The 23,030-nt window shown below is 38.5% G+C and overlaps 1 protein-coding gene across 4 annotated transcripts in view; it reads left to right on the top strand.

Annotated features, from left to right (window-relative positions):
• The first annotated feature begins 397 nt into the window (after positions 1–397).
• LOC126162917 (uncharacterized) overlaps positions 398–23,030 on the top strand; it is a 252,238-nt gene continuing 229,605 nt past the window's right edge. For 3 of the 4 annotated variants that reach the window (XM_049919733.1, XM_049919734.1, XM_049919736.1), the window contains exons 1-2: positions 413–608; positions 7,252–9,318. In XM_049919733.1, the coding sequence (XP_049775690.1) occupies positions 565–608; positions 7,252–9,318 (2,111 nt within the window). In that variant the 5' untranslated portion in view covers positions 413–564. Of the gene's footprint in view, positions 609–7,251; positions 9,319–23,030 lie in introns of all 4 variants that reach the window. The other variant, XM_049919735.1, reaches the window with a different exon arrangement.

Genomic DNA, 23,030 nt, shown 5'->3' on the forward strand with positions numbered 1-23,030 from the left:
AGTTACCATTACTTGCCATTGCGTTGCGTAAAATCGCATTCACTGATAAACTGGGTTTATGCTGTTTGTAAAACATGTTTTGCATCAAGGGCCTACATAGTGAAAACATGAAAATTAAAATGTACATTACCTGATACAATACAGTTATTTTAAAACTTGATCACTTCTTTGGCAATTTTGTTATTGGTTATTTTGTGACACAGTCCAGAAGTCGAAGTGCATTAGCCTTACTAGATGCTACACAAAGTTAACAGGCATGCATTTAAGCCTGCTTTATCAATAATTTCGAATTCTGCGCTGTTCTACTCGTTTCACCTTACTGCCTTATAACATGAGATTGCTTGTAGTGTCGGCTTTGAGTTGGCGTCAGGAGGAGGGGAAAAAGGAAAGATACTCCAAAAAATGGCGTGAGTGATGGCGTCTAGTATGTGTTTTGTGCCGAGTGGACTAAGCGGTAGTTAATCAGGGACATGAGACTGAATTCAGTGTAAATATTGAAATAATGTAGGCATTTTAGTTAAGGTGAGAACTACTACTAAATGCTCAGGTACTTGGGGTCATAGTATGTCTCCGAAAGCAATAAGTCCTCTTCTGGAAGAACTAAGAAGGTATATTGCCCGTGTTAACGTGGGTTTGAAGTCATAAGCTCATCAGATAGTGTGTAATTCCACTAATTCGACTAACAAAGATAGTTTTGCTATTACTAAGCACTGTTTTTAACAAACGGCTAAGAGCCTATATGAGTGTGTGGGACAGATTATTTTGGAGAATACTCGGTTCGTATTGATAATGTACATGTAGAAATAGTACATGCTTCTTGTTCCACATACTTATTGCAACATCGATTAAGTGATGTTCGAACTGCACGAGCTATAAATAATAATTTTAGCCCTGTGAAACAAGTAAAATCCGACAGAACGACGGTACAACGTATAGCTTTTGCTTGTAGAGTGCGCTTTGTTTTGATAAGGCCTGGTTGACTTAAAAGATGAATGCATATGGTGAAATACACGCATGTAATAGGGTTGATCGCCGTACCGTACTGTAGCATTTAAGGCTTTTTTTTTTTTTTTTTTTTTTTTAAAGTGAATGTAGTTGATTGATAATTACTTGTCTACGTGCACAAGTGAGCTGGATTTCGAGAAAGTGTAAGACTTGTTGGAGTTTGTTTATTCTGAAAAATAATGAACATGTATTTAGAATATTTAGACACTTCACGTGATAGTAAGTACAGTACGTTGACAAAATAGTTGAAGGCTTTAGATTTAGGGAAATTACGTCTGATGACCATGTTTTCGCCACAAACTATTAATATTACGCAGAACTTGAGCTTCCGACTCGTTTAGCATGACCACCGCTCGTTTGGAACTTGGGTATTTACTTGTAACAAATTGAAACAGTATTTTCAGTGAATAGAAGAATGATTTATTAATTGCATGTTTGACTGACTTTTTTTAGTGGAAAATTTGTATCCAAAATAAGTTTGTGCATTGTGTGCTCCGTTAAAAATGCCATTTTGTGTTGCTGTGTTTTATATATGTTTTATATGGGAAAAGTGTAATAGTAGTTTACTTTGGGGGTGCATAATGGAGCTGTTTTTAACAAAACTCTGGTTTCATTATTGTGTGGCATTGTTTGAAATATAGTGACATGCTATCACTGTTTGATGACCCACTCCTTACATATCATTGGAATTTTTAGCTGTGGGAGTTTTCGTTTAGGCCTACATACTGAGAGAGGATGAGCCTTTTTTTCCTATGCTGAAAAAAAAAAAAAAAAACTACACAGTTAAGTCAGTGATACTCTGAGCATACTATGAGCAACATCACACCATTGACTTGCAGTTGGCTTATTAATATATCTGCATTAAAGTTCAGTGATTACATAACTCATCTGACTTTGCAAGATGCATAAGAGCCAGTGTTATTATTCCAGATGCTATTCAACAAACATATTTTGTAATCTTATTGGTGGTTGTTGTTGTTGTTTTTGTTTTTGTTTTGATTATGGTGATTGTTTCCAGGTGTTTCACTTACGTTGCTCACAACACATACACAGTATCATTGAATGTTAACTGCGCAGTTTTGTTTGCAGCATTGGAAAGGATTCATACTTTAATAGCATGTATAGTAAAACTTCCAGAGTGGAGTCGTGATATATAGTGGGATCAGCAATAAATCCTGTGTCTAATAATATTGTCATCAAATGGATGTAGGCCTAAAACGCAACTCTTCCTCCCTTCAGTTTTAAACCTGTATCTTGTGTCATTACCCAGGAATGCTGTAATGTAATTATTTTAGATTGTCAGTTTGTAGGAATTGTCAGTTGGACGAATATTAACCCAGGATAGCTTGCAGCTTGGCTTACGTGTACAGTTGGGCAGGGTGAACCTAACAATATTGTGTGCCAATTTTCACTTGGGGTGTAATGGTGGTGGCCTGTGGCATCATACATGTGCAAACAGAGACAGAACACAATAGTCACAGTACCTATATTGCCTTGTAGTGCCAGATTGATCTGTAGAGTAACTGAAGATATAGCTTAGCTGAAGGCATAGTTTAGATTGAAAGGTAACAGTTCGGTTGCGAGTTGGCTATGCAAATTAATGTGATATCATGAAATCAGATGTGTATAATTCCTGACAGGCCACTGAAGTGGTTTATACATGTTGATAATGTGAGAGTGGACACGAGATATTAAGTTGATTATTTCCTGTTAATCTCTTCTTGGAAACAGTGGATTGGAGAGGTACCTAAGGAAGATGATCCTCTTATTTTACCTGCATATTGCTCACAGTATTGTGTTCTTGCCATAGTCCTAAGTTCTCAAACTTCAAACAGTCCTATGTTTGCTTCACCGTCTGTCAGTCATTGTTCTAATCTGTTGGCTGTAGCTCTGTTTTTCAATGAGAGAGGGCTGCACCAGCAGTAACTGTATGAATAAAATTCATTTTGCTGTATAAACCCATTAGTGGTTGGCATGTAATGGCTGTTATTCCATTATATTGCTATTTGGAGGATAGCTGGGTAGTAGAAATGACCTTTTGACAACGTGTATTTGCAGTTTCAAGCTGAGAGAAAGGCTGAAGATGGGCAGTTCCATAACAAAATGCAACAGTTAGTGAAGAAACCATTCTCCCTCTTGCCAGAGGGCTACTCTGTATAACCCAGTATGTTGTCACTTTTGAAGCAGTTTGTTTGTGCTTGTGCACCAAATTGGTCAAGTTTTCCTTATTAGCATTAATGGCTTCGGAATGACATTCTCTAAGAGAGACTTGCCAAGGGTAGACCAGTGTGGATACTACTCTCCATTCAGCTTGAATATCTACATCATTTAAATATGAAATTAATCAAATATATGCAAATTAACACACATCTAATCATTTTTATGAAAAATTCAGATTGCCTTATTTCTAGTTACGTATCACTCGCAGACTTCACATTTTCAATGCAAATATGAATTCTTGATTATAGATATTTTGTGAAAGATTGTTTAAATTAAAAAAAAAATCACAAATTTATTAATACTCTTTTATAAAATATTAATAACTAAGAATAATAAAAACTTTAATTTTGCTTACGGTATGTAGTTAGAAACAAGATGATGTGTGTATGATGTATGTATTAAAAATGATAAGGTGTGTATTAATTAGCATATATTTGATAAATTTCATATGTGAATGGCGTGTTGTTATTCAAATTGAACAATAAATAAACGAATGAAAAAATCTATATATCGAAACGTAAACCAGCGATCCATTGATAACCCTGTGCTACGGAGTGAGCCTCATGGCCAATTGTGAAAGTTGCCTTTACTTTGGTGAATTAACACTCCCTGAAAAATTTAAAAATTGATTTTCTTGAGAAATTTTGAGTTGCATTGAACTGCTTTGGGAAAGTGATATGTAAGTTCTGAAATTCACAAGTTAAATACAAAAAATTACAGAAAGCTGATTGTCGGGTTGTCTCTCTGCCACGAACACAATAAAAAGGCAATTTAAACACAAAACTTATACACTTTGCAGCTAGTTGGCATACATAGCTCTTTCCTCCGACTTTAGGATTGCACACACGCATGCGGGCACCTACTTTTGGAGCACAATACAGAATGAATGCTGCAATACTTATTTGTTTCCTGGTTTGTGTGACTTAATTTTGTATTTTACAATTTTTTGAAAGTGGGCAGACCTCTTGATCATGGTAGCATGGTGTGCCTCACATTTGTCAGCTCTGAAGGCTCTTAAAAATCAATCTCCCAGCAAACATGAGGTTCAGTTTGTGATGGAATGTAGTATGAATGCTCAATTTCTTAATTACAGAACATTCTTTAAGTAATGGAAAGGAAATCACTTGTTTACTACTTTGACTCTATTCCTATTGGGTGCTATTAAGATTTAATCTAGAAAACAATGCAACTATTGTTGTTATGTATATGTAGCACATATCTTTCTGTTGAAGACTGAGCTTTATCATTGTGATGCTGTGTAGGTTTATGTATCTTGGCTACAGCATGTTACCTTGGATGGGCATTTGTCAGATGTAAGCAATAACTTCAGGTGTGCCACAGGGAAGTGTGTTGGGACCCTTGCAATACATGTTGTACCTCAATGACTTTGTGGACCAAATTTTTTGCAGATGATGCAGTTAGCTATAATGAACAACTGTGTGAAAGAAGCTGCTTGAATATTCAGTCAGGTCTTGATAAGATTTCAAAGTGGTGCAAACAAGACAACTGGCTTTAAATGTTCAGAAATGTAAATTTGTCCATTTCACAAATTGAATAAACATAGTATTGTATGTCTATGATATCAATAGTCACTTTTGCAGAGAGTTCATACAAATAACGGCTAACAGTTAACAGTGATATGAAATGGAATAGTCACGTAGGCTCAGTTGTGAGTAAAGCAGGTAGTAGACTTCAGTTTATTTGTAGAATACTAGGGAAATGCAATCAATTTATGAAGGAGATTGCTTACTAATCACTCATGTGATGCATCCTAGATTATTACTGAGGGACCATACCAGATAGGACTGACGAGTGATATTGAACATATACAGATGATGGCAACACAAATGGTCACATATTTACTTAGCCTGTGGTAGCGTAACTTAGAGATACTGGAGAAACTGTACTAGCAGATTCTTCAAGATAGATGTAAACTGCCCCAAAAAACCTACTTGCAAATTTCAAGAACCGGCTTTAAATGATGACTCTATGAATATTGTAAAACTCCCTAGTTATCGCTCACATAGGGACCATGAGGACAAGGTCAGATTAGTTAAAACACACACAGAGACATTTAAACAATCATTCTTCTCATTCTACATACATGAACGGACTGGGAAGAAACTCTAATAACTGGTACAGTGGACAAACCCTGTGCAGTGCACTTCAGTGGTTTGCAGAGTATAGAAGTAGATGTAGAAGATTGGTAGAATACTGTATTCTGGATAACAAGGTCCAGTAGACACACGAAATAAAGTTTTCTGGTGTTCAAGCAACATTAAATTTTAAAATATTCTTTGAAGAGCAGTATCCTGTTTAGTATTACCCCAAAGTGTAATGAATCACACTGCAGATGTTTTTCCCTCACCAGATGCACATTTTGCTTTCATTTTATTATATTGCGGCTTGTTCATTCCTGAATACTGATCAATTAACCTGGTGCCTAATTGTGATGTAGTTCTTTGTTGTTATAAAGGCATCATGTGAGAAGTTGTTCACTCATTTTGACAGCTACTAGACATATGTCCTCCTTGCGGCAGTTTGAAAGACTACAAACTGCATGGTTAAAACTTTGTTGTATTGTTATTGTTAATTAGTATTCTACAGAAGAGATTTATTGGTGTTACTGGTTATGTACTTGTTTATCCTTTAGAAGAAAAATGAAATGTTAAATAGCTGTTGTAGTGGATGTATCTCTTGTAAGAGAAAGATAATTAAAAGTAGCTTCAAGAATGCCCAAGAGAAGTGGGTGGCGACCCTTACTGTTCGTGTTGTAGCCTATATTAATGACTTGGCACCCAATGTTAATAGTAATCTTAGACTTTTTGTACAGGATGCAGTTATCAGTAATGAAGTACTGTCTGATACAAGATACACAAATTTTCAATCAAATATTGGTAAGATTTCAAAGTGGTGCAAGTACTGGCAGCTTGCTGTAAATGTTTGAAAATGTAAGATTGTACACTTCAAAAATATAAAAAATGTACTATCCTATGACTACATTACCTAATCCCACAGTATCGTGTAAAACAGGTGACACATCTCGGTTCATTGGTAGGATACTGGGTAAATGCTGTCAGGCTACAAATGAGAGATTGTAAGCAGTCTATTACAAAACACCTGTGCAACACATCCTAGAATACTGACAAAGTTTATGGGACGCCTAACAGATAGGGCTAAGAGGGGGGGGAGGGGTAATTGAACATATGCAAAGAAAGACATCACCATTGATTATATCTAATCCATGGGCCGCATGCATTCCAAAGCAAATAGCAGTGTGGCCCAAGAAGGAAGTATCACATGATCAAAATAAATAAAATTAAAAAAAAAATAAAAATAAAATCCATACAAATCCATTTATGTAAAGCTATGATAAATTGAATATTTTCAATTTGAATCGCCAGCCACTTGATTCTCTCATTTGCCCAATTTTTTTCCCCAGTAGTTATTGTTAGTTAGTGTTAAGCTTTTTAGTGCAGCCCAAAATTCTCATCTTCTTCCAATCTGACCCGGAAGTAAGCTAAAAGGTTCGACACATGTGGATTATATGATTGTTTGACCCATGGGAGAACATCACAGAATTGCCGATAAATCTGAAAATGGTAGATGCTTGCACATAGATACCAATTATTCCACAAAAGCCTACTTACAGAGTTCAAGAATCAGTATTAAGTGAGGAATCTAGGAATATAGTACAGCCTCCTATGTATTGCTCCTCTAGGGGCTGCAAAGTCAAGATTGGACTAATTACAGTGTGTGTGTCCTTTAAGCAGTCATTGTTCCCGTGGTCTATATGTGAATAGAATTGAAAGAAACCTTGATAAGTTGTACATTGGGAAATACCGTCTGTGCTTGTCAGTGGCTTGTAGAGTATAAATGTAGATTATCCAAATTTGCTCTCCCTCTGTCAAATTAAATAATACCATTAGTGAATTCTAGTGTTCCCATTTCCTTCACTTATGGTGTTGGTTGTTATGAAATTTTCAAGTATTCATGAAACTCATCTTTATTTCCTGTTTGTTTCAGGCTGCAGGAGTATGACTTGCTCAGCAATGGAAAGGAGCAGCAGGTAGTTCCTGAATGTATGGTGACACAAATGATCCGTGTGATGGCCCGCAGACGAAAAGCGGCAGTGAGAAGGAGAAAAACAAAGTCAGTAAAGTTATCATCAACAAAAAACAAGAAGAAACTAAACGGACTGTCAGAACACAAACTCAATGGTATCTTAAGTCACCGGATTTCAGACACGAGAGAAGATAAAAATACAAACATGTGTTGTGGAGATTTGCAACCTGCTAATGCTACTGACACTCTGCACCAATCTCCACCTGCTGCAATTTATCCTGTTCAGCCTGTTTCATCCATCCACAAGAAATTTGGCAAGTTCCGTTGCCTACAGGAAGTAATTGAAAATGAAATTATGTCTCCTGAGGGTTCAGATGTCTCGAAAGAAGTCATAGAAACTAGTCAGGATTTAGAGCCTCTGAATGAAGTAGTAATTGAACAACAGGAGGAATTGGACATCAGTAATGCTGAGCAAGTTGTGTGGACAGATGAATATGTGGAGGACATGATTGTTTGCGAAGGTGTAGAAATAGAAGTGGGAGATACAAGAAGCCAGGATGATCAAGAATTAGACTATGAAGACAGTAGGGAGTGTGAAGCAGACCAAGTCTCAGTGGTAAAAGGTAGTTACTGCCATGACTGTGGCAGAGGAGCTGAAATAGAGGAGTGTAAGTGTGTTACAGTTGACAAATTAAGTGCCAACTCTAATTATGTTAATACAAGTAATTGTAGAACCAACCAAATAAATTATGTGAGAACAACCAATGAAAATACTAATGTACATAGTGAACAAATTGTGAAGTGTTTTGATGGCTGTGGCGAGGAAAGTGACATTGGAAACCAGAACATTATTGAAGATTGTATTACGTATGAAGTCAGTGACAATTTAGAGACTACAGCAAATGATGAAACAGTTGTTAGTGAAGAGTTTGTTGTAGAACTACCAGTTCCTCAAGATCAAGTGCTTTGTGAAACTGACAGTCAGAGTGATATTTCAACTTTTAAAACTGAAGTACACAACACTGATACAGATTTAATAAGCAGTGTTATGCCTGTGTCATCGGGGAGTATTGAAGACTTACCGGTTGCAGAAGAGGAGCACCATGCACTAGAAGGCTGTGATAGTGTCCACAAGGAATATTTGAGCTGCCAGAGTCCCAGATCTTCTCTGTTTGGAGAGAGAATCATGGGTGAAGAAACCAAAGATGAGATACACAACTTTTCTATAGAAAATATAGTGCCATGTGTCAATGAAGTGACTGTTATCACTGAGGGTACTGATCAAAGCTGTGAAGATTCTGGAAGCCTTGATATCAATGAATCTCCTTGCTTCACAGCCAGTGCATGCACAAATGAAAAAAATTGTCGAACAGAGGAGGTACCTGAAAGAAAACCAAAGTCAGTCAGTTCTAGAAGCCGTAGTGGCAGTACAGACACAACAGGATCTGAAAGCAGTTCAAACTGTAGTATAGGTGTGAGAAGAAGCAATCGCATTCGTTCCATAGGCTTGTCGAGACAAAAATCGCGCTCTAAGAGTGATTTACCAAGCTCTCCTAAGAGTGTTGCAAGGGAAACCTCTGATGGAAAACATGTTGGGGCACCAGAACTTGTGTGTCCACCAGTCAGCAATGATCCCATACAGAAAGACAGTCTCAGTCATCCAGTTTCCACGTGTACTTTCCCAGCTGTTCCACAATCTGCAATATCTGCATTTGATCTCGACAGCAGCAAACCAGTGAAAGTGAAATCACGATGGCGACGATCAAGTGAACTTGAAATGGGGGGAAACCGTAGTGGTGACAGTGACGTGGTGGTTGGAGCACAGTCAGTATGTGTTTCAGGTATGACAGATACACCTTGTAATACATCGAACAATGCACCCAGTTTTCCAGCGAATGAGAACATGTTGGATGTAGTGTCAACTAAGAAGGAAGTCCGTAATGAGAGAAAGGAAAGAGAAGAGAGAGAAATGGAGGAGAGACTTCGCAATTACATTACATTGTATGAGAACGAGTATCTTACAGAAAGGTGGGTGTATATGATACAGACTGATTGTTGTAGGATTTAAATAAAATTTGTATTGCATGTGGTTCGTGGTTGAATGATTTTTCATGGACATTTTGGAGCATGCCCGTTAAAGTAAATGTATTGAAGGGTCATATCAGGCCATCTTCATGTTGATCAGGTCTCTGCTTTTGTTTCCAGACACAGAGCGTTCGGTATGTTCTAAATATACTGGATTCAGTATAACAGAAGGTTCCACAGACAATTTGTTTTTTGGTGTTATTCCGTCCTGTAATGTTGTTCACGTATTTATGAATTTTATTAGCCTATTAAATCAATGCTTAAAGCCAGTAGGGTTTTTTCCCCCCGTCATGCTCTTGCCTATTGGCAAGAGGTTCCATGCCGATCTGGTACAGGAATGAAGCATTTTGTATAAATTGTCCTACTGCGGGCATTATTTGTCAAAAATTAATTGGACTTTCAGTTGTTAACAATAGACCTTCAGTTCTTATAAAATATAAGTGTATATATCATTTTAAATGAAGTCTGTGTGGCATACTTCGAACCAGTCGTTGAAACAAGTCCTGCTCTGTGTAGCTTGATAACAAAATAATAGCACTGTGAGGTGATTGGACAGTTTGTAGATCCTGTTTTCATCAGCCATTGTCACTTTCCAATGAAGATCTTTACAGTGTGTCTGCACAGATATCCCTGCACTTACCCGATGAGTATATGTCTGGATTACCAGCAGTGCAGATGCTTGTTGTGCACATGTATTAGAGTTGTAGGCTTAAGAGGTTTACATTCATTTATATACTTTTTTTTGTGGAACACTGGAGAATCTTTAGAGATGTGGAAAGCAACCCGCCCTGGCTTCGCACGGGTAGCACCAAATATCTGTGGTTGGAAAACTTGTCTGGCATTGTGGTAATAAATTATGTATGCAAACCTTACCCTTTAAACAGTCTTATCTGTTGCTGAAGACCATATCGCATTCCTTACGGTAGTTTCTGAGTTTAGCCTACATATACGGACAGGAAAACATGTTGGGTGGACTTTTAACTTCTGGTGTGATGTATTTAGATATACTGAAGGGAGCACTCTGCATAATATTTTTTTTTAAAGTAACAGGTTGCTATACTCTTATTTTAGTTCTTACAGGATCTATAAACATAATAAAATTAGAAGACAAGCCACCAGTGCTTTCCTAGATTTCCTTAGTAATTTCTGTTTTTTACTACTGCTTGTGTGATGTACAAATAAATGAACACACTATTTGCTGGAGAAGCAGTTGCAGCAATTGGTAGCTATTTATGCTTTCAAATTTGCTTTGTTACACGTAATCAATTTCTTGTGCTTCCACATTGTCTTGGAAAGTACAAATTTAGGTTTTTAACATTCATCAAGCGCATAAGAGCCATTATGTTTATTTCTTTATTCATATCTTGTTTCTTCTTGTCAGCATGTCTACGTAATTTGTGCCAGAATGCATTGTATTTACAATTTCTGTATTTGATAGGGCTGCAAATGAAGCTGCAGCACATGCATTGGTGAATAACAACTGATAGATAAAACATATTTTTTAACATTATCATCATATGTGTTATTATTGATGGGCCAAACAATGGAAAATTGAAGTTGAAATATCAGCATTATTATGTAAAGGATAGATTGCTATTCAATGGGAAGATGAGATGTTGAGCTAAAGACAGGGGGAAAAAAAAAAAAACTGTTACACACTGAGCTTTCTGTCGAAGCCTCCTTCAGAAAAGAAAGCGCACACAAATTCACATAACTAAACATGCCTCATGCATACACATGGCTTTCTCCGGCTAAATATTAAGCATAGCTGGCTGGAGATCAAGATCATGTGCGCATGTGGTGTATTGTCTTTTCTTTTCTGAAGAAGGCTTTGAGCCGAAAGCTCAATGTGTAATGAAGTTTTTATTGTGCCTGTCACTCAGTGTGTCCTCTTTATGGTGAGTAGTGGTCTATTCTTTTCATAATGTTGATAGGTCATGTTTATTTGTGCGTAGTATTTCTGTTATATCCACTAATGCAACAGATATACCTTAAGGTAGAAAGCACAAGTGAATACATATTTCGCTTACAACGTGCTGCAGCCAATTATCTCTTTTAACAGCTATCCAGTTATTAAATACAGTTTGTACATACAGTTAAAAAGAAGAGTTTTGTTTCGTTTGACTGAATAGCATCAGCGAGTGGTGTGTGACTGAAACAGGTCTTTGCACCCTTAAATTGTTTAGAAGCTTTTAAGGTGGAGAATAGTTTACATGTGAGTTTGGCAGCAGCATGCAAAAACAGGTCGTCTCTATAGTAAGTACTAATCTTTACTGCTGACACACAGTTCACATTTTTGCATGGGAGACCGACAAAGTGGTTACTTGGGAGGTACCATTACTGCCTTGCATTTCCGTGAACTGACAATTTGTGCCACTTAATGTGCTGAATAAACTTAATGTCCTCAATAAGCTGGTTCATGTTTTGATTCGAATGCACACGGGTAACTTAAATTTCTTGTTTCAGCTCACTCATCATACTATAAGCAATATAGTATTGGCATTACTGATTATTATAATTTTTCTCTCAAATTATATCTGGCGTAAACCCACCAGAACTGTGAGCTGACTGCAAATTTCTTTTTGGATTTGACAGATCTTGGCCAGAGGTAAATCTCGTCAACCTTACAGTTGGTTTGAACACCACAGTGGTTTACTAGACCTGGTTGTATTGGATGTGGTATGCCATTGCTTTCATCCATCCTATGGATTTGTTAAACTCTAATGTCCCTTCTTCCAACAACACTTTGAACTGATGTAGCAGACTATAGGGGGGACCCACAGTTTAACATGGACTTCCACCCTTGGTGCAGCTGGGCATTTTTCACATTAACATTGACAGAGATGAAAAAAGTGATACACGGCAATAAAAAACCGTAGAAATGATGAAGTCTCAAACCCAACATCTTTGCATCTGCAGTTTGGCACTTTACCAGTGAGCCACTGCCTTGTGAATCTTATTTCAAATCCTCAAGAATATCCAAGGCTTGACAAACCTGAATTGATGCTTTCTGTAGTTTCTGATTCATCACTGTTGGCATCCGAGCCTTTGACCGGCATCACAGAGCAGCAATTTTATTCTGAACCTCACTCTTGCATATTGGTCGCAACTTGTGGTCTGGTAAAAGAACACACTTTAAAGCTTTCTTAGTTCTACTGTTCTTACTTTATCAGAACGCTTAAGCCCTTTTTATTGAGATGGTTTCTTTTTTGAAATGCATTAAAACATAGATTTTCCAAGAACCTAAACTGAGTTAGAAGGAAGGCTTCATGAGAAAAGGAGATTGTTTAATCTCTCTCAAGCTCATAACCGGAACAGTTTTCAGCCGTCATTGTTGATCAGTTTGGAATTTGATAAGTTCTGTATTACAGTTACTAAAAAAGGCCTAGTGGCACTCAAAATTTTCCAAACATCCCATTATGCAAGATGGAAAATCAGGCCTGATATCTGTCCTACACAAAATAATTTAATGAGACACTTTCTACTACACCACCTAGTTGACAACAGTTTACTCACGAGCTTTTGCACTCAGTGGCTTTCTGGGTTGCAACTAAAAAAGAACTGGCTTCCATTCACCTATAGATGATTGCACAAGTGTTATTAAAGTTTAAACAATGGAAAATTCAGGATGAAATAATGAAAATATTATGAAAAGGATGTATTGCTACTTGCCATATAGAGGAGATGTTGAGATGCAGAAAGGCACACCAAAGAGACTGCTAAACATGTGAACTTTCAGCCAAAAGGCCTTCTTGTAAAGTAAACACACACACACACCACACACACACACACACACACACACACACACACACACACACACACACCTGTCACTGGCCACTGTTTCAACATGTTTAGCAGTCTTTTTGGCATGCTTCTCTGCGACTGAACATTTCCTCCATATGGTGAGTAGCAATCTATTCATAACATTGTTCTTAAAGTTCTAAACACATCCATACACTGTCATTCAGAGACACACACAGACTAATTTGTGTTGTGTGTTTTCTGTGGCAGCAACCAACAGTTATTACCCATAGGATTAGACTGCCACCAGCTATCAAAACACAGTGTGTGTTAGCCAGTAAACATGTGGCAACAACTTGTGTATGGATGTGTTTAGTACTTACAGAAGGATGATTGTAAAAACTCTATAAGTGAGTCGTAACGTGTTATTTCCTACAGTGATTTCCATTGAGGTAATAATTTCATGGTCATAATTAGATAAAATAAACATATTGGCTACTAAACAAAATTGCAGCACCTAAGAATAACAATGCACAAAACATTAAATGTAACAAAAATGTTGAATTCCAGAATGAAATTGTCACTCTGCAGCAGTGTGTGCACTGATATAAAACTTCGTGGCAAACTTGTGTGCCCGATGAAGACTCGAACTCGGGGCAAGTAGTGTAATGACTGAGCTAGCCAAGCATAATTCATTACCTGTCCCCACAGCTTCAATTCTGCCAGCACCTCGTACAGAGTTCGAGTCACGATCCAGCACACAGTTTTAATCTGCCAGGAAGTTTCGTATCAGTGTACACACCACTGCAGAGTGACAATTTCATTCTGGAAACATTTCCTAGGCTATGGCTAAGTCACGTCTCTGCAATATCCTTTCTTCCAGGAGTGCAAGATCTGCAAGGTTCATGGGAGAGCTTCTGTGAGGTTTGAAAGATAGGAGACGAGGTAGTTGCAGTATTGAAGCTGTGGGGACGGGTCAGGAGTTGTGCTTGGGTAGCTCAGTCATTAGTTCACAACAGTTTGTGAATGTTTGACATTAGTATTTTCAAGTTCATTGTTTCTAACTGTATAAAGAGTTATATATTTAAAAAAAAAGAAACATTTTCGTAGTACAAAAATGACTGCATTTTCTAATGAAAAAGTAGAGACAATAAGAGGAAATAACATATAGTAATGTGCCTACCACATCAAAGTATGCAAAATTTTATATACACACATCAAAAAAAGTTTTGCGTCACCTCGGTTCCAAAACCTGTTCAGAAAATTGGATTAGAGATCAATATAAACATCATTACCACCCTTTCTATTGCTCATGAAAACCATACGTTGCCTGTTATAGTGAGACCTTCAGAGGTGGTGGTCCAGATTGCTATACACACCAGTACCTCTAATACCCAGTAGCATGTCCTCTTGCATTGATGCATGCCTGTATTCATTGTGGCATACTATTCACAAGTTCATCAAGGCACTGTTAGTCCAGATTTTCTTACTCCTCAACAGCGATTTGGTGTAGATTCCTCACAGTGGTTGGTGGGTCACGTCGTCCATAAACAGCCCATTTTAGCTATGCCAGGCACGTTTGACATGTTTCAGTCTGGAGAACATGCTGGCCACTGTACCGAGCGATGTCATTATCCTGAAGAAAACCATTCTCCAATAGGTTCATGATAGTGGCACGAGTTGTCGTGCATGAAGATGAATGCCTCATCAATATGATAGCACTATCGCTCCGATGATGGCATTAATGTATCGTGCAGCCATTATGGTGCCTTCCATGACCACCAGCGGCATACGCCGGCCCCACATAATGCCACCCCAAACAGCAGGGAACGTCCACAGTGCTGCACTCGCTGGACAGTGTGTCTTAAGGCATTCAGCCTGACCGGGTTGCCTCCAAACATGTCTCCGACGATTGTTTGGTTGAAGGCAGATGCGACACTCGTCAGTGAAGAGAATGTGGTGCCAATCTTGAGCAGTCCATTTGGCATGTTGTTGGTCCTATCTGTACCACGCTGCATGGTGTCATGGTTGCAAAGATGGACCTTGACATGGAAGTCGGGAGTGAAGTTGCGCATCATGCAGCCTATTGTGCACAGTCTGAGTCGTAACACGACGTCCTGAGGCTGCATGAAAATCATTATTCAACATGGTGGCGTTGCTGTCAGGGTTCCTCCAAGCCATAATCTGTAGGTAGTGGTCATCCACTGCGGCAGTAGCCCTTGGGCGGCCTGAGCGAGGCATGTCATCGACAGTTCCTGTCTCTCTGTATTTCCTCCATGTCAGAATAACATCGCTTTGGTTCATTCAGAGACACCTGAACACTTCCCTTGTTGAGAGCCCTTCTTGGCACAAAATAACGATGCGGACATGATTGAACTGTGCTATTGACCGTCTTGGCATGGTTGAACTGCAGACAACTTGAGCTGTGTACCTTCTTCCTGGTGGGATGATTGAAACTGATCGGCTGTCTGACCCCCTCTGTCTAAAAGACATTGCTCGTGCATGTTTGTTTACATCTTTGTTTGGGTTTAGTGACATCTTTGAACAGTCAAAGGGACTGTGTATGTGATACAATATCCACAGTCAATGTTTATCTTCAGGAGTTCTGGGAACCAGGGTGATGGAGAACTTTTTTGATATGTGTATATAATATTCGCAAATAACAGCTGGAACAAAATTGTTTTGTCCAAAAATTATTGCAGTCTCAAACTGACTGAAAAATTGGACTTGTCTCCCATATAGCACAAAAATGCTCAGTCATGTGGTGTACAAGCTAAGCTGCAGCCACTGTGCTGCATTCTATGTAGGCATGACAACCAACAAGTTGTCTGTCCGCATGAATGGTCACCGACAAACTGTGGCCAAGAAACAAGTGGACCACCCTTTGCTGAACACCCTGCCAAACATGATATCCTTCATTTCAATGACTACTTCACAGCCTGTGCCATATGGATCCTTCCCACCAACACCAGGTTTTCTGAATTGCGCAGGTGAGAACTTTCCCTGCAATACATCCTACGTTACTGTAACCCTCCTGGCCTCAACCTTCATTATTCACTGTCCTTGCCCATCCAGCCCCCTTCTCTGTTCACAGTCCAGCACTATACAGCCATCATTTCACAATCACACCCAGTCTTTTTATTTCTCTCCTTTTCTGCTACTTCCAACCCCCCCCTTCCCCACCTCTCCCCTGCCCACTGTCTAACCTGCAGCACTTCACTGTCCACCACCCCCACCATACTATCCCTCGCCTCGCTCCAGCCTCCTCCTTACCCCACCCAGTCACCACTCCCATCATGCACTGGTGCTGTTGCTCACTGTGTGGTTTCAGTTGGCTGAGACTAATGTTGTGTGTGCGTGTATTGTGGACAAAGGCCAATGGCCCGAAGCTTTAATTGTGTGTGTCTTTTTGTTGTGCCTATCTGCGTCTGCATCACCGCTATATGGTGAGTAGCAACTTTTCCTTCTCATAATTTTGTTACTTTCCATTGTGGATTATCCATTGTTTGAATACTTTGTTTGTCCTTTTTACAGCTGGTCTTAATTTTGCTAATAATTTGTACGGTTATCCCAATATGAACTGAAAGTCTGTAATAAGATTGAATGTAGCACATTCAGGATCTTGTTAAACTAAGTGTTGTTGCGTTCCGTACAAAAATCGTCTGCATGGTCACTAATACTGAAATCTGAGAGCTTGTTTATTTTGCTTATTTTCAGTCAGTTATGCCCTGTGGTTTTTATTTTGGGACTACTCTGTGTATTAACATGGAAAATTGTGATGAGAACTATATGCAGAGTCAGTTTACAAACTTCATGTACAGGCTGTTGCTAGAATGTTTCAGAAGTGCATAAAAATTGTGTTTGCTAGAGCTTTAGGAGAAATTCCTTTGAATAAGATTCGGTTGATTTCATAGTGGCATTTGAATTGTATTGATCACCGTGCCTTGCAGTGCAGCAATCATCAGCAACAATACTCTTGCCAAAAACTGGCTATCCCCGAAAGACATTGTATGTTGGAAACATGTTGGACTGTTCATCTGCTTTTAGTGGTTTGAAATGGAGTATCCAATTAAGGGTTGTTTTGTTGTATTTGATCTGATCACTAGAGGCCATATCATAGTTCTGCATACGTAGCTGGGTTGTCTGATCAGTGCTTTGCTTGACAAGTGGCCTGTGCAGATGTAAACATTGCAAAATATTATGCAAGAAAAGGTGTGTGGAAGACCTCAGCAGACAATGCCTACTCAGAACTGGAGAATTCAGAATGAGATTTTCACTCTGCAGCGGAGTGTGCGCTGATATGAAACTTCCTGGCAGATTAAAACTGTGTGCCGGACCGAGACTCGAACTCGGGACCTTTGCCTTTCGGGGGCAAGTGCTCTACCAACTGAAGTTTGGAAGGTAGGAGACGAGGTACTGGTGGAATTAAAGCTATGAGGACGGGGCGTGAGTCATGCTCAGGTAGCTCAGTTGGTAGAGCACTTGCCTGCGAAAGGCAAAGGTACTGAGTTCGAGTCTCGGTCCGGCACACAGTTTTAATCTGCCAGGAAGTTTCATATCAGTGCACACTCCACTGCAGAGTGAAAATCTCATTCTGGAAACATCCCCAAGGCTGTGGCTAAGCCATGTCTCCGCAATATCCTTTCTTTCAGGAGTGCTAGTTCTGCAAGGTTCGCAGGAGAGCTTCTGTAAAGTTTGGAAGGTAGGAGACGAGGTACTGGCAGAAGTAAAGCTGTGAGGACGGGGCATGCATCGTGCTTGGGTAGCTCAGTTGGTAGAGCACTTGCCCGCGAAAGGCAAAGGTCCTGAGTTCGAGTCTCGGTCCGGCACACAGTTTTAATCTGCCAGGAAGTTTCAACTGGAGAATTATTGGACAGCTTCCAAAGGAACTGTTACTGTAGTTTTTAAAACCAAAGAGCAATAAGCAGCTTAGTGATAGCAGCTGTCTAGATGATAAGGGATTAACCTTTCTCTCATATATGCTGTACTATGGAAATGTTAGCAAATTTTAGAATCATTTTCATGGCATCAGCTGGTAAAGCTTGGAGGGTAAATGTGTGTGTGACCCTGTAGGAGGCCTATCTACCATACAGTATTCAGTACGCAAGTAACAATGTAAGCCACCTGGTGTGATTATCATGTTGTGTTAACAGACGTCTGTGACCCCGGATGTACTTAAGAATGTGTGGTGTTACATTATCCACTGATTACAATATGATTGATGCTTTTTGTGCAATAGATATTTGTTAATGGCTCTAATAACTTGATTTTCCAGTTCTCCAATTCTCCATGTCAAACTTCACCATTACTTTTTTTTCTAATGAGTGTAAATAATATAGAGAAAGATGCGAAAGGACAGTTTGTGAATTTGGTGCATTCTCAAAAGATCATTCATGCACACGCCTTCTATACATATTACTAATTTAAAGTCCTCTGCCAGTTTTTCTGTTCGTATGTGAAGGCTAATCCCAGGAACTACTGCAGGGATTTTGATATTGTTCTTGCAAATGGTTGATTTGCCAGGTAGGTTTGTATATACAGTTTATAATTTTATAGTAATAATGAGAGTGTAATAAATATTAATTGGTATTTGAAGTGACATATCATGGCAATGATAGGAGTTACGAGCTGGTCAGCTACAGAGGAGGTGGTATGTGGCAGGAAAACTGCCACAACTTCTCCAGAGAGCAGTGAAACTGAACTAGAACGTATGCACATTATAAAATAAAGCAATCTTGTCATGTTTTTCCGTGTGTATATGAAGGCAAAGTTCAAGAACCATTGTAAGGATTTTAATAACAGTTTTCACCGATTGATGGAGTGATTCACTAGGAATGTTTGTGTGTACTGGTATGCCAGACAAGTCGTGTGGCCGTAGATACTTACTGTTACCTATTGAAGTGAGGGCAGTCTAAATTGATTAAAGACCTGTCTAAAAATTGCAACCAACACTGTTCATGGATTCATTTAATGCAGTGATATCTCATCGTTTGGATGAAACTATGCTACTAGCGATTAGGTGAGTCCAGTCATCGCAGGAAATTATCTGTATGCTCCTGTACAGAGGTGGCGTTTTGAAGTGACCCATAATTTTTTAGTTCAAATTAAGATCCAGAACAATGAAAATTCTGGAATGAAATATGTAAAATAAAAGAAAGGCAGCCACTCATCTATAGTTGACTGACGTGATGTACAGAAACACAACAGTAAACAGTGTTTATACTAGCAGTTGAATTCTTGCTCTTTCTGTAGTAGAAGTACACACACACACACACACACACACACACACACACACACACACACACACACACAAGTAATCTTTGTCTTGGGTATTACCCTATCTTTCATCTTTGAGCTCTGTTTTCAAATCCCATCCGGTGTAGTTCCTTCTCACTCTCTCCGGTGCCTGCACTGACCCAGGGTTCTGGGCTACTTTTCCATAATTATCCCCATTTTTTGAACCTCCCTAATCCTTTTCATTCATCTCTCTCCCTTCTCCTTCAATCCTTCTGCCGGAAGAAGGGAGCCACTGGCTCTGAAAGCTTGCACATTTCGTTAACTTCTGTATGTGTTTGCTTCTGCATTTGCTTGGTGAGTATATTTTTTTATCTATCCTGTTATATTTTCAAAAATTATTTTCATTAATATATAAGCTCTAACATACACTATTTGTAATTTTTTAGGTTTCTCTGTGCGTATTTTTGTACATAAGTCACAATTCAGAATTTTCTGTTAATACTATTGCAGTAACTCAACTCTACACAAATGTAAACATCAAATCGTCTTCATGCTGGAACACCTTTTTAAGTGTCCAGATAAGTTCAGTTGATATTAACACCAGAATTTGACCACAGGAACTGTTCCAAGAAAAAACAAATTAATATGAACTCTTAATATGTGGATACTTCACAAATGCTTAAAATGGATGTCTGCTTACAGTTTTATTTTATTTGATATAGTGTTTAATTTTTAAATATATTGTGCAGTTCATGTGTAAATTAAATACTACAGCATCTTGTTGACAAAGTGATTCGTCACCTAAACGATCACCAAAGTAGAAAATTTTCGTTAAATGTTCAAGAAAATTGAGCAGAGGTAGGTAAGTAAAGAAGTAATTATATATGCCTAATGTATGCCATATTTATGTTGACACAATTGAATGGTATTATCCCTAACAACCTTGCATTAAAAAAAGTGCCAAGAAAATGGGCAATACTGTCATTACTCACACATGCACTAGTAATCCACAAAGAGGAGGAGCTACTAGTTGTGACTGCCCTCAAGTATTTCATGGTTCAGATGGTGTATCGTGCTTGTTTTATTTCCATCTTCAAAACTCTTTTGATCAAATAATATACTGCACTTTATATTCTGTGACATCTGGAAAATATGTCAAAACCCATGATTTCCTCTTCAGTTCTTGCGCATCATTTCTAACACTACATTAGATTACACTGCAGTACAAGTATTGTATTAATATAGCTCTCTCCCAGTCGTGCCAAATGAATGATGCACCTGCAATGATATGACCGAATTTTCCATGTGTTGTGTTGGCCATTGCAGATCTACCAAATTACATGAATCCTATTCACATGTCTGATTATGGATCTACGTATTGGAAAGTCATTATCTGACTCTAAGAAGACTGAATTGATGTCAGCCGCTCAAGCTACTACAAGTTGTGCAATTTCATAAGTACTCTTTCACATAGAAAAATTGAGTCTCTTATTGGACTGCTCTTTAGAAGAAGGCTGCAACTATATGGTCAGAATATCTTTAATCAAGTGTGACTTGATAACCAAGAATAATTCCAAGTTACATGAGAAATTGAATCTTTGGTGTGATCTTGCTTCCTACATAAAGTGTAGTAGTGGATAGAATTAAAAATTACAATCTGTGTGACGTAACCCATACATCTAGGTGCTTGATCAGGCATTATGATCATAGAACCAGAATAGAAATAGTTTTTGTGTATAATAGTGAATTTAATAAAAATAATGGAACTAGAATGTACTCCTATTAATTTAGAGTATGTCATGTAAAAAAATAAATAACCAGTAAACCTGATTCATTTATCTGTAAATCTGGCTTTTGGTTATGCAACCAATATTAAAGGACAGAAATACAGAATGACTCAGTTTCCGTGGTAGAAAATCAAAAACACCCTGTAGTAGGATATTTAATGTGTTATGCCGTACCACTGCACAAATCCTATCACTGAAAAGATGTCATCACAATAGGTTCTCTTGTCAATGTTGAAATGTAGCTTTATGGAGCATAAATTGTGTCAAAGAAAATTTGTCGTGGGACAATAAGAAAATTAACTGTAGACAAATTGTGTCATGTTGACAGTTGAGTCGCCCGCATCTCGTGGTCGTGCGGTAGCATTCTCGCTTCCCACGCCCGGGTTCCGTGGTTCGATTCCCGGCGGGGTCAGGGATTTTCTCTGCCTCGTGATGGCTGGGTGTTGTGTGCTGTCCTTAGGTTAGTTAGGTTTAAGTAGTTCTAAGTTCTAGGGGACTGATGACCATAACTGTTAAGTCCCATAGTGCTCAGAGCCATTTGAACCATTTTTGACAGTTGAGTCCATTGGATACTTCTGAGCTACAGAAGCTATGTCTCACTTTGAGTGAATAAACTATCTTTGAGCAATTCAGAATGTGATGACAACTTCAGAAATTACCAGCAGGGACAAAGAGGAGGAGGAGGAGGAGGAGGAGGAGAAGTTGCAGTAGCAGTAGCAAAATGCCATACATACAAAGAATGATGGTCTGTGTGGGAAAGTCTGCTGAAACTACATAAAGTCACTGTACCAGAGAAATAATCAAATAAGAGAGTGAATTGTAAGGGACAATTGCTTTACTGTGGCAAAACTGGATGATGTCTCGACTTATATCTTTCAGAACCAAAGTTTCATAATATGTGACCTATTAATCATAATTAATCGGCAATTTTAAAGTACTAAGACCATTGCAACAGGCCTGTTCATTTTACAAAATCCAGTTCTCTGCAACACATGCACTCACCATTGAGAGAAACAGAATACACTGTGAGCTCAAAAAATCAGTTTAAACAGTCCGTGCAAGTATGAGTATTCTTCTTTCCTTGATTGTGCACATAGAGCAGCTGACTTCAGTGCAGCGATAAAAACTTTTCATCAGAGGATACAGGAAGCACAGCTGATTGTCACACTGCGGAACAAGAGATCAGTGCTGTGTCACGGTAGCAGCTACCACCATATTAGCTATTGACAAAAATAAAATACTTCTATCTATTAAGTTTTCAAACATTGTTATGTTTAAACTTGTAGATCTTATTAAGTCACTTACTACACTTCCTTTCAAATCCTGTTACGAAGATTTTGATAATTTTATGATTAAGATTTGAACACTGAGAAGTGAGAAAGTTGCTTTACTTTACGAATTTTCATTTGTCATATAGAATAAGATCTGGGAGCAGTTACAATGACCAGATAATCAGTGAGGCTGAACCTTTTTCACATCTTAGGGCTGAATGCCAATGATCTTTCTTGGGCACATCACATTTAGGATCTGCTGGAGAGGCCTAAGGGTTGCCGTTTTTCGCATAAAAATTTTCATGGTTATTAACTCCGTTGGTGGAAATTTTTTGTGCACACTCCTTTATCTCAGTCTGTAATTTCACCTTGTGCTGGCTATTGCAGTTGTGCCATGTGCCTTGTTCATTCACTAAAACATTTCTTTGTTGGTTTCAGATTATGGACCAAAGCTAAAGTAGATCAGAATCACATAGAATGACATTCCCCCCCCCCCCCCCCCCACATAATTACAGGTTGTTCTCCCTGTGAAATATTTTAAAATGTGATGTTCATATTATGCACACCAAGATGTCTTTACAAATATGCCCCCTCATGCACGCTCCTCATCTCCTTTTTG

The sequence above is a fragment of the Schistocerca cancellata genome, chromosome 2, assembly GCF_023864275.1.
Source record: "Schistocerca cancellata isolate TAMUIC-IGC-003103 chromosome 2, iqSchCanc2.1, whole genome shotgun sequence".
In the NCBI taxonomy this organism is placed as follows: domain Eukaryota; kingdom Metazoa; phylum Arthropoda; class Insecta; order Orthoptera; family Acrididae; genus Schistocerca; species Schistocerca cancellata.